Here is a 13,047-nt window from a genome sequence, read left to right as displayed (position 1 = left end):
TGTGAGCAGCCCCTCCTCTTCAATCTTTTGGAAGAGTTTGAGAAGGATCAGTATAGGTTATTTTTTGTATGTTTGGCAGAATTCCCCAGTGAAGCCATCTGGTCCTGGACTTTTGTTTGTAGGAAGTTTTCTTTTTTTTTTTTTTTATTACACATTCTATTTCACTTGTAGTGATCAGTCTGTTCAAATTTTCTATTTCTTCTTGATTCAGTTTTGGTGGCCTGTATGATTCTAGAAACTTGTCCATTTCTTCTAAGTTGTCCAATTTGTTGGCGTATAATTGTTCATAGTATTCTCTTATGGTTTTCTGTATTTCAGCAGTATTGATTGTTATTTCTCCTTTTTCATTTCATATTTTGTTTATTTGGGTCCCCTCTCTTTTCTTCTTAGTGAGCCTGAGCAGAGGTTTGTTGATTTTGTTTACCCTTTCAAAGAACCAGCTCTTGGTTTTATTGATTTTTTTCTATTGTTTTTTAATCTCCATTTTATTCATTTTCCTCTCTGATCTTTACTATTTCCTTCCTTCTGCTGACTTTAGGTTTTGTTTGCCCTTCTTTTCCTAATTCTTTTAGGTGGTAGGTTAGGTTGTTTGATATTTTTCTTGTTTTTTGAGGAAGGCCTGTATCACTATGAACTTCCCTCTAAGAACTGCTTTTGCTCTATCCCACAGATTTTTTTTTTTTTTTTTTTTTTGCGGTACGCAGGCCTCTCACTGTTGTGGCCTCTCCTGTTGTGGAGCACGGGCTCCGGATGCACAGGCTCAGCGGCCGTGGCTTACGGGCCCAGCCGCTCCACGGCATGTGGGATCTTCCCGGACTGGGGCACGAACCTGTGTCCCCTGCATCGGCAGGCGGACTCTCAACTGCTGCGCCACCAGGGAAGCCCATCCCATAGATTTTGTATGGTTGTGTTTTCATTGTCATTTGCCTCAAGGTATTTTTTAATTTCTTCTTTGATTTCATTGTTGACCCATTGGCTTTAGTAGCATGTTGTTTAGTCTCCATGTAATTGTCTTTTCTCATTTTTTTTTTCTGGGGTTGATTTCTAGTTTCATGCCATTGTGGTCAGAAAAGATGCTTGAAATAATTTCTGTCCTCTTAAATTTGCTGAGGCTTATTTTGTGCCCTAGTATGGTGTCAATCCTAGAGAGTGTTCCATGTGCACTTGAAAAGAATGCATTTTTTAAAAATTTAATGTCCTGAAAATATCAATTAAGTCCAACTTTTCGATTGTTATCATTTAGGATCTCTGTTGCCATATTGATTTTCTGTCTAGAAGATCTGTCCATTGATGTGAGTGGGGTGTTAAAGTCTCCTATTATTGTGCTCCTGTCAGTTTCTCCCTTTATGTCTGTATTTGTTTTATGTATTTGGCTGCTCCTGTATTGGGTGCATATATGTTGATGAGTGTAGTATCTTCTTGTATTGATCCTTTTGTCATTATATAGAGTCCTTCTTTATCTTTCTTTATGGCCCTTGTTTTAAAATCTGTTTTGTCTGATATGAGTATTGTGACCCTTGTTTTCCTGTCATTTCTGTCTGCATGAAATATTTTTCCACCCCCTCACTTTCAACCTGTGTGTCCTTTGCCCTAAAGTGAGTCTCTTGTAAGCAGCATATTGTAGGCTCTTGTTTTTTAACCCAATCTTCCACTCTGTGTCTTTTGATTGGAGCATTTAGTCCACTGACATTTAAGGTAATTATTGATAGATATGTATTTATTGCCACTTTAGAACTTGTTTTCTACTTGATTTTTTAATTTCTTCTTTGTTCCTTTTTCTTTTCCCTTTCGCAGTTTGATGATTTTTTTGTGTGTTATGCTTATGTTCTCTTCTTTTTGGTTTTTTCGAATATATTGTATGTTTTTGATTTGTGGTTACCCTGTATTTCAAGCACATTAACCCCTTCCTATATCTAATTGCTTTAGACTGGTAGTCATATAGACTGAAACACGTTGTAGAAAAATAATCTACGTTTTCATACTCTCCTCTTTCACATTTTATGATTTTAATTATTTTATGATTTTACACCTTCATATTCATCTGTTTGCTGTTCATTGTGGTTATCATTTTTATTTTAATCTGTGTACTGGCTTATTTAAGTGATTTATTTTCCAATTGCGATTTTCCTCTTTCCTATAGATTCCTTCTTCTTTTCTATTTAGAGAAGACCTTTCAATATTTCCCTTTGGATAGGTTTACTACTGCTGTATTCTTTTAGCTTTTGCTTGTCTGGGAAAGTCTTTCTCTCTCCTTCTATTCTAAATGATAATCTTGCTAGGTAGAGTATCCTAGGTTGCAGCTTGCCACTCCCTTCTGGCCTGCAGCTTTTCTGTAGAGAAATCAGCTGGTAGCCTTTTAGGGGTTCCCTTGTAAGGAACTCTGTTTTTCTCTTGCTGCCTTTAGAATCCTCTATCTTTGACTTTTGCCTTTTTACTTATAGTATGTCTTGGTGTAGGTCTGTTTTGGTTCACCTTGTTTGGGACCCTCTGTGCTTCCTGTGCCTGGATATCTGTTTCTTTCTTTAGGTTTGGGAAGTTTTCAGCCGTAATTTCTTCAAATACATTTTCGATCCCCTTTTCTCTTTCTTTTCCTCTAGACTCCCTATTATGTGTAGATTGGCATGTTTTACATTATCCCATAGGTCTTTTATATTGCTTTCATTTTTTCTAATCTGGCTTTCTGTCTGCTGTTCTGATTGGGTGATTTCCATTATTCTACCTTCTGGATCATTTATTTGTTCTTCTGCATTATTCAATCTGCTGTTCATTGCCTTTAGCTCAGCTTTTGTCTGGGCAAATGAGTTTTCTAATTTTTCTTAGCTCCTCTTTATTGTTTCTAGTTCCTTTTTACAGTAATCTGCATTTCTATCAATAGTCCTTCTTAATTCCTTTAGTATTTTCATTATCTCCTTTTTGAACCTGGTGTCTGTTAAAGAGATCTGTTTCATTGTTTGTTCTTTCAGGGGAATTCTCTTGATCTTTTAATTGGGAGTGGCTCCTCTGCTTCTTTATTTTACTTATGTTTCTCTTACTCTGTGAGTTTGGGAGAAACAATTATCTACTGTGGTCCTGGAAGGCTATTTTTATGTGGGAGTGTCCCTGTGTAGCCTGTGTGGGTTTAATATTTTTTGGTATGAGGGCTGTTTTCACTATGAATGCCTGCGACCTCTTTTCCTCAGTGTGTGCTGGCCGTTATGCCCTTGACAGGAGGTGTGGTGGTGGTGTGGTGACCAGAGCCTGCACTGGGTATTGAGCAGGGTCTTCTCCCTAGTTGTTGGAGTAGAAGCCCCTAGGATCCATTTCTGAGCTGGGGTATGAAGTAGGCAGGATTGGAGTGCTCCCACTGGGAGAGGACCCACTGAATATTCCTCTGCCAGAGCTGTTCACCCGTAAGGGTGCTCTGTGGTGTCACCTATTGTATGCTTACAAAGTACACTGTTGTTGGCACTGCCTTCAGCCCCATCTCAACCTTGGGAATGCTGGCAGTCAGCCCTGATGTCCCTCAGGCATTGTTTTCACAAGGCTACCAGTGCAAATCCATTGAAGTCAGGTACCAAGACTGCAGTAGTCACACACCTGGACCTGCTGTGGGAGCTATGGAAGCAGCCCAGACCCTGGCCCAGCCTCTATGTACATGCACCCACAAAGCCCACAGATGCTAAGGCCAGTCCTGTTCCTGCCACGGGAACACCCATTGTCCACTTGGGTGTCCCTCAGGTGCTGAGTTTACAAAGCAGGCCCCAGTAGGGTAAATCTGCACAGCCACAGGGAGAGGGCTCAGATTTCAGCCCTACCTCTGCATGTGGGCAACCCACTAGCACGCTCCCAGAGCGCATGGAGAAAGAGGCTGCTGTGGTGGGCCCCATCCCTCGCTTTGCTGACATGCGTGTTGACAATGGGGTTTCAGTGGCGGCGCACACCTGCCATGAGCATGCCGAAAGTGAGGCTACTGTGGCAGGCTCGCCCCTCCCTTCCGCGCTCCTTAACAAAGGCCCTTTGCTTCTATGGAGGGCCCGGGCTTCCTCCATGTATACCGCTGGTTGCAGCCCGTACCACACTCCAGCCCCTTCAGGCTGTCTCTGCAGCCAACCGCAGTGCTCTCCCCAGGTCTGTCCTCTGAAGCCTGAGTTTCAGCACCCAGCCCCAGCACATACCAGTGGATGCACGTCTCAGGCTGAGGAGTGCAGGGCAGTGGCCTGGCTGATTCTCCTCTCCAGTGAAGGGGCTTCCCAGAGTGTGGGAACCTTTTCTCTTTCACAACTACCTCCCGGGGGCACAAGTCCTGTCCCAATTCCCTTTTTTTTTTTTCTGCTCTACCCAGTTGTGTGGAGATCCTTCTTGCGATTTTGGGTGTTGGAGATATTCTGCCAGGGTTCAGTAGGTATTTTGTGAGAATTGTTCCAGATGTAGATGTATTTTTGATGTATTTGTGGGAGGAGGTAAGCTCCATGTCCTTCTGCTCCACCATATTGATTGGAGCCCCCCAAGATAAGCACTTTTAAAAATTATTTTTTAAAGAGCCCCAAGTTTTCCCTTTAAAAGATTTTGATTGCACTTTGCATCCCCAGTAATAGTGCATGAGTGCCTGTTTGCCCATCCTTTGGTCAATGCAAGATAGAATAGTCTTTTTAATTTTTGCCAATCTTATAGAGGTGAAAAATGATATCTCATTATCATTTTAATTTGTATCTCCTTACTACTAATGAGACTGAGCATCTTGTCAATGTTTGTTGGCCATTTGTATTTGTTCATCTGTGAACCACCTGTTCATATCCTTTGCACGCTTTCAGTAGTGGTTACTTTTTTCTTATTGATTTATGATAGCTATTTATATATTATCAATACAATACAGGTACTATTTTAAAATTGTAAGAAAAAGGCAGGGTTTAAAAATTTCCTTTATTTACACTTTTATTTTTTCCCTCTAGGTCCTCCAGCGCCTGAGTTGTATGGCTGTCAAGGGAGAGATGTTCCTGGTGGCCAATCTTGGGACAAAGCAGCCTTGTCATAGCAGTGACCCAGGGTGCCCAAATGATGGCAGATACCAGTATAACACGAACGTGGTGTTCAGCAGTAATGGAACCCTGGTTGACAGCTACCGCAAACAAAACCTCTACTTTGAAGCAGCGTTCAATACCCCCCTGGAAGTGGATCGCATCACCTTTGATACCCCCTTTGCTGGCAAGTTTGGCATCTTCACTTGCTTTGACATATTGTTCTTCGACCCTGCTGTCAGGCTCCTCAGAGACTTGGAGGTGAAGCATGTCGTGTATCCGACCGCCTGGATGAACCAGCTCCCCCTCTTGGCGGCCATTCAGATTCAGAGGGGTTTCGCCATCGCCTTCGGCGTCAACTTTCTGGCTGCGAACATCCACCATCCATCTCTGGGGATGACGGGAAGTGGCATACACGCCCCTCTGAAGTCCTTTTGGCACCATGACATGGAAAGCCCCGAAGGTCACCTTATAATTGCCCAGGTAGCCAAAAATCCACAGGGTCTCGTTGGCACAGGGAATGCCACAGGGAAAATGGACCCATCCCACAGTAAGTTTTTAAAAATCCTGGCAGGGGATCCGTACTCTGAGAAGGATGCTCAGGACGTCCACTGTGATGGAGCCCCCAAATGGAACACGGATGCCCCTCCCACGTTTCACTCTGAGATGATGTACGACAATTTCACCCTGGTTCCCGTGTGGGGCAAGGAAGGCTACCTCCAAGTCTGTGCAAATAGCCTTTGCTGTCATTTGCTTTACCAGAGGCCCACTCTGTCCAAGGAGCTGTATGCCCTGGGGGTCTTTGACGGCCTTCACACTGTGCACGGCACTTACTACGTTCAAGTCTGTGCCCTGGTCAAGTGTGGCGGTCTTGGCTTTGAAACCTGTGGGCAGGAGGTTACAGAGGCTGCGGGGATATTTGAGTTTCACCTGTGGGGGAACTTCAGTACCTCCTATATCTTTCCAATGCTTCTGACCTCAGGGATGACCCTGGAAACCCCTGACCAGCTGGGCTGGGAGAATGATCACTATTTCCTGAGGAAGAGCGAACTGTCCTCTGGCCTGGTGACGGCAGCTCTCTACGGGCGGTTGTATGAGAAGGACTAGGGGGTGTGGGGTGGGCTCCTCCTGCACTGGCACTGCCCAAAACTCACAGCACCGGGACCACTTCTTCGCTCCAGAGCCCATCCTGGGAGCCATGGGAAGAGGTAGGGAGACAGATTTCGCCAGTGTCTTTTTCTCTTAAGCACAAATTCGTGAGACATTTTCTGGTATTTTCTACTCACATTTCTATTATTCAAGCCACGTCTTCTTCCAGCAGATCTTCCATTACACAGTTGTTTTAAGAGCACAAAAATAAATGTCAGTTTATATTTTACATGTCCACAAAACAGCAGGTTTCGTGTGTGTTCTTGCTGTTGATCAAGTGACACCCAGGATATACAGGTATTTCAGGAGCCTCAAACATTTTCTAGGGTAAGAAACAAACTCTCAAAGCAAAAGCCGTGTTAGAAATGGCTGCCATGGGGACTTTTCCATTCTGGTTGGCCAGAATTCATCCCCCAGGACTGATCGTGCCAGAGCCGCCAGCAGCATCAGCAATGTGGATCCTGAGGCAGCTTTTAAAAATAGAAGGGAAGCTTTTCTCACACATGCCTTTCTGTCAGTGATTGGAATGTGTCAGGCAGGACTCAGAATAACTGGAAAGAAAGAGTGCAGTGCGCCGGAGAGAGAGGCTGGAAAAAAGTGCTGAAGAGAGGGCAGCGATGGGAACAGATGAGTCATAGGTTCTTGTGCACAGCGTGTCTCATCCAGGGATTCCAGGCACCTTAATAAATCACGCTAGCTCTGGGCAAGAGCCTTCCGGCTGCCCAACTGTGCAGGGTGGAACAATGCTGGGAATTCATTCCCAGTCCGCTGGCAGGGCCTTCTCTTTGCAGACGGGTTGCAGGAACGGTGTGGGGTTTGGCCCGCTTAGTCTTTATTCAGTCACTCAACAGGTGTCTTTGGAAAGCCCACCAGGGACAGAGCGAGGACCTCCCAAAATATGAACTGCACGTGCAAAATCATATTCAGTGTGTGAAGACATTCTTTAGGCCACTGGTCTGTATTATTTGTATCCAACATTTCAAAGTCACTTTGACTCTATGCCTAGTAACTGTTTCAGATCATTTTTAAGGTGGAAAATCTGCAGCTTTTAAAGAAAATGGATAGTTAGCGTTCCGTGATTTGCCTCTTCAATGTGTGGCTATATTTAGTTTCATCTCCTTTATAAATCAGGTTTTTAAGAACAGTATTTGCATATATCTATACATAATTACATGAAGTAAAAAATGAAATTCTTTCCCCATTCCCCCCCCCAGTGTGGCTTTCCAGACCCCTTCCTGGCTTTTAGGCAGGATACTAAAGAGCATAGATCCTAGGGTCAGACTGACCAGCTTTACTTTCTTGGCCTCCCTGTTTGCTCTTCACTACGTAGACCTCGACTGTTTATTTGAACCTTGGCTGTGCCCCAGTTTTCTCATTTGTGGGATGTGTATTGAATCATCCATGTGGGAAAAAAGCAAAGACCTGCTGACTCACTGCCCGCTTGCAAAGGCCTAGAATGAGTCAGGCAGGCCTTCAGGGAATTTGCAGGAACAGCTCAGAATTCCTGAGGAAACCCAGGAGGTCCCCCCGGAACGGGACGGGGACCTCTCCCACCAGATGCTGGCGCAGACCCGGGACGGGCGAGCTGGAGGGGGCACACGGCTCCGGATGTGGCCGCCCCTGCTCCAGGGAAACAGAAATCATCTCAGAAATGCATATTGTTGCTTCCTGCCAAGATGATTCAAATCATCCAGAGAGAGGCAGAGGCCAGGCCGAAATACAGGCTTGGCGGAGCTGCTTCACCCAGCACACATTTCTGAAGCACCTGCCGGATGCACATTTTGCTCTTCTGAGCAGAGTACTGAAAGCTTTCCCCGAGTTACTATCTACTGACAATTTAGAACTAACTAACTGCTCATGAAGTAGAAATGAGGGGGACAAGAAATTATGATTTTTTACGATAAAAAGTAGTTGCCAGATGGCAGAACAAAGTGGAGGGTAGGGGGGAAATGAATAAAATAAATCATTTTCAGGAAAAAGCACGTATGACTCACGGTTGTGATACGCTTCTGTCAGCTGTGATCCTGAAACTCAGGAAGCAGATGGCGATCTTGACCATAACACAGGGGCAGACGCCCAGTGTATTTTTGGTGGAATGAGGCCTGGGGGAAGCGACTGTCCATGTGGTTTCTCCTGGGGGTGCAGCTGCGCCTCTCTGGGGTCTTCTGCGCAGAGGGAGTGAGAGACAACGATGGGCTTAAAAAGTCCTGTTCTTAGAGAAGGTAAAGCCACGGCCTGCTGGCAGCCTGTCCGCCCCAGTGCCCACCATGGGCTCTCGAGAGGAGGGCATGCCCACAGCCCTGCTGAGGGAAACCCACCTGGGCCAGTGCTGACCCACAGGCGGCCGGCTCAGTGCCCTCACCCCCAAAAGAAACCCTGTACCCACGAGCAGTCATGTCCATTCTCCCTCCCCCTATCCCATGGCAACTACTAATACACTTTCTATCTCTACGGATTTGCCCATTCTGAACATTTTATATAAATGGAGTCATACACTATGTGGCCTTTCGTTCCTGCCTTCTTCCACTTAGTGTAATGTTCTCAAGGTTTATCCTTGTGTAGTATGTATAAGTTCTCCCTTCTTATGGTTGAATAGTATTTCATTGTATAGATATACCACATTTGTTTATCCATTAAGTTAGTGGACTTTGCGTTGTTTCCACTTTTTGGCTATTAGGAATAATGCTGCCATGAATATTCATGTACAAGTTTATATGTGAATATACGTTTTCCAATTCCTTGGGTATATATCTAGGAGTGTAATTGCTGGGTCATACCAGTCAATGTTTAATTATTTGAGGAACTGTCAGACAGACTGTTTTCCAAAGGGGCTGCATCATTTTGCATCCCTATTAGCAATGTATACATTTCTCCACATCCTTGCTAATGCTTGTTATTGTTTGTTTGTTAAAATCACAGCCATCTCGGTGGTTGTGGTTTCTCATCGTGGTTGTGATTTCATTGCCCTAGTTGCTAATAACGCTGAACATCTTTCCAAGTGCTTATTGGCCACCCATATATCTTCTTTGAAGAAATTATTAAACTCTTACATCCATTTAAAAAATTGGCTTGTCTTTTCATTATTTAGTTGTAAGAGTTCTTTGTCTATTTTGGATATTAGACCCTTATCAGATAAGTGATCTGCAAATATTTTCTCCATTTGTTGGTTGTCTTTTCACTTTCTGATACCGTTTTTTGGTACACAAAAGTTTTTAATTTTGTGATGAAATTTTTAATTTTAAGATGAAGTCGAATTTATCTTCTTTCTTTGGTTGCTTGTGCTTTAGGTGTCATACCTAATTAAAGGTCATAGGCTTACAGCTATGTTTTCCTCTAAGAGTTTTATTGTTTGAGCTCTTACGCTTAGATCTACGATCCACTGAAGTTAATTTTTCTGTGTTGTGAGATAGGGGTGCAAATTCATTCTTTTGCAAGTGAGCATCTAGCTGTCCCAGCGCCATCTGTTGAAAGACATTATTCTTTACCCATTGTATTGTCTTGGTGACCTTATTGAAATCTATTGACCATAAATATACAGGTTTATCTCTAGACTAAATTTTATTCCATTGATCTGTATGTCTGTCCTTAAAGCAAGTACCACACTTGTCCTTATTATAGCAGCACTGTAGTAAGTTTTTAAATTGGGAAGCGTTGAGTCCTCTTTGTTCTTTATCAAAATTGTTTTGGCTATTTTGGGTCCTTGGCAGTTCCATATGAACTTTTTAGGGTCACTTGGTCAATTTCTGTCAAAAAAAATCAGTGGAATTTTGATAGGTATTGCATTAAATCTGGAGATTAATTTGGGGAATGCCATTTTAATAATATTAAATCTTCCAGTTCATGAACACAGGATGTCTTCCCATTTAGTTTTGTCATTTTTAGTGTACAAATTTTTATATTCCTTTTATTTTTATTCCCAGGTATTTTTTGGATGCTATTATAAATGGAATTGTTTTCTTAATTTCATTTTTGGATTGTTAATTGCAAGTGTGTAAAAATAGAGTTGGTTTTTTATATTGATCTTGTGTCCGGTAAACTTGCTGAACTTATCAGCACTAATAATGTACTGGTGGAGTTTTTAGGATTTTCTATATACCAGATCATGTCATCTACAAATAGATTAACTTCTTTTTATATGAATGCCTTTTTTTTTGCCCCCTTCCTAATTGTTCTGGCTAGAACCTCTAGTACAGTGTTGAGTAGATGTGGTGAGAGTGGACATCCTTGCCTCATTTCTGATCTTAGGGGAAAAGCTTTCGGTCGTTCATCATTAAGTATGATGTTAGCTGTGGGCTTTTCATAGATGAAGAAGTTTCCTTCTACTCCTAGTGTTTAGTGATTTTATCATGAAAGGGTTTCAAATTCTTTTTCTCCATTAATAGTGATAATCAAGTGTTTACCCCCTTTATTATACAGTGTATTACATTGGTTTATTTTTTTTAACATTGGCTTATTTTTATTTGTTGAAAATATCTTGCATTCCTGGGATAAATCCCACTTGGTCATGGTATATACTACTTTTTAAGCATTGATAGATTTGGGTTGATAGTATTTTTTTGATGACTTTTGCATCTGTATTCATAAGGGATATTCATGGTGTATATGACTTTTTAGATGGTGACAGATTTGGTTCAATATTATTTTGTTGATAATTTTTGCATCTACATTCATAGAGGATATTGGGTCTGTAGTGTTCTTTTCTTGAGATGCCTTTGTCTGGTTTTGGTATGAGGTTAATACTTCACAGAGTGAGTTGGGAAGTGTTTTCCCCCTCTTCAGTTTTTTAAGAGTTTGTGAAAGACTGGTGTTAATTCTTCAAATGTTTTGTAGAATCCACCAGTGAAGTCACCTGGTCCTGAGCTTTTCTTTCTGGGGAGTTTTTTTTTTATTACAAATTCAATGTCTTTATGTGTTATAGACCTACTCATATTTTCTGTTTCTTCTTGAAACAGTTTTGATAGTTTATCTTTCTAGGAATTTGTTCATCTGGGTTAGCAGATCTGTTGGTATGTAATTATTCATAGTACTCTAATAAATTTTTTATTTCTGTGAGGTTAGAATTCCCCCCTCTTCATTCCTGATTTTCTTTTTTTTTGTTGTTTATTTTTTTGTTTTTTTTTGTGGTACGTGGGCCTCCCACTGCCGCGGCCTCTCCCGCTGCAGTGCACAGGCTCCGGACGTGCAGGCTCAGCGGCCATGGCTCACGGGCCCAGCCGCTCCGCGGCACGTGGGATCCTCCCGGACCAGGGCACGAACCCACATCCCCCGAATCGGCAGGTGGACTCTCAACCACTGCGCCACCAGGGAAGCCCCATTCCTGATTTTCAATCGTCTTCTTTTCTTGGTCATTCTAGCTACAAGTTTGTCAATTTTGTTGATTTTTGTAAATGAACTTTGTTTTGTTGATTTTTCTCTATTTTTTTGAATCCCTACTTCATTTATTTCTGCTCTAATTTCTATCGTTTTCTTCTGCCTGCTTTAGATTTTAGTCTGCACTCCTTTTGTCTAGTTTCTTAAACTGGAAGATTATAGACTTGAGACCTTTCTTCCTTTTTACTGTGTTTACAGCTTAATTTCCTTCTAAGCACTGCTTTCACTGCAGTGAAATGGAATGTTATATTTTTGCTTTCATTAATCTCAAAATATGTCTCATTTATTTAGTAGTACAGCCATTACAGCTCTCTTTTGGATGCTGTTGCCATGGTATTTCTCTTCATCCTCTGACTCTCAACTTATTTGTGTCTTTGAATCTAAAGCGCATGTTTTATAGACAGTATATAATTGGATGTTTTATATTCATTCTGTTACTCTCTGCCTTATAATTAGAGTCTAATCTATTTACATTCAATGTATTACCGATAATGTAGATTTTACACCTGCCATTTTGCGATTTGTTTTGTATCTGTTCTTTTTTGTTTCTCTAGGCCTCCATCACTGCCTTCTTTTGTGTTAGATATTTTCTAGTGTACCATTTTAATTCTCTTGTCATTTCTTTTATAATTTATAGTTATCTTCTTAGTGTTTGTCCTGGGTATTCCAACTAACATGTTAACTTATAACAATTTAGTTCATATTAATTTCTGGTTTCCCAGTGAATATAAAAGTTATGTTTACAATATACTGTAGTCTACTAGGTGTGCAATAGCATTATCTCTAAAAAACTGTATATGCCCTAATTAAAAAACACTTTATTGCTGAAAACTGCTAACCATCATCTGAGCTTTCAGTGAGTTGTAATCTTTTTGTTGGTGGAGGGCCTCGCCTCAGTGCTGACGGCTGCTGACTGATCAGGGTGGTGGTGCTGAAGCCCGGGGTGACTGGCAGCTTCTTAAAATAAGACAACAATGCAGTCTGCCCCATCAATTGACTCTTCATTCATGAACAATTTCTCTGTAGCATGCAGTGCTGTTTGACAGCATCTTACCCCCAGTAGACCTTTCAAAATTGGAGTCAATCCTCTCAAAGCCTACCACTGCTTTATCAATTAAGTTTATGTAATATTCTAAACCTTTGTCATTTCAACCGTCTTCACAGCATGTTCACCAGGAGTAGATTCCATCTCAAGAAACCACTTTCTTTGTTCATCCATAAGCAGCAACTCCTCATCTGTTAAACTTTTATCATGAGATTGTAGCAATTCACATCTTCAGGCTCCACGTCTAATTCTAGTTCTCTTGCTGTTTCCACCACATCTACAGTTGTTTCCTCTACCCTCAGTCATCCGTGACGGTTGGAATCAACTTCTTCCAAACTCCTGTTTATGTTGATATTTTGACCTCTTCCCATGAATCACGAATGTGTCATGGCATCTAGAATGGTGAATCCTTTCCAGAAGGTTTTCAGTTGACTTTGCCCAGATCCATCAGAGGGATCATGCTCTATGGCAGCCATAGCCTTAGGAAAT

The 13,047-nt window shown here is 41.9% G+C and overlaps 1 protein-coding gene across 2 annotated transcripts in view; it reads left to right on the top strand.

Moving 5' to 3' along the window:
• BTD (biotinidase) overlaps positions 1 to 11,827 on the top strand; it is a 62,183-nt gene extending 50,356 nt beyond the window's left edge. For both annotated transcript variants that reach the window (XM_079923335.1, XM_079923334.1), the window contains exon 4: positions 4,929 to 11,827. In XM_079923335.1, coding sequence (XP_079779461.1) covers positions 4,929 to 6,101 — 1,173 coding nt within the window. In that variant the 3' untranslated portion in view covers positions 6,102 to 11,827. The remainder of the gene's footprint in view (positions 1 to 4,928) is intronic.
• Positions 11,828 to 13,047: the final 1,220 nt, after the last annotated feature.

Source organism: Stenella coeruleoalba (assembly GCF_951394435.1).
Source record: "Stenella coeruleoalba genome assembly, chromosome: 5".
In the NCBI taxonomy this organism is placed as follows: Eukaryota; Metazoa; Chordata; class Mammalia; order Artiodactyla; family Delphinidae; genus Stenella; species Stenella coeruleoalba.
Note: the sequence above shows the minus strand (reverse complement) of the source record. Positions and strands in the feature narration are given on the sequence as shown.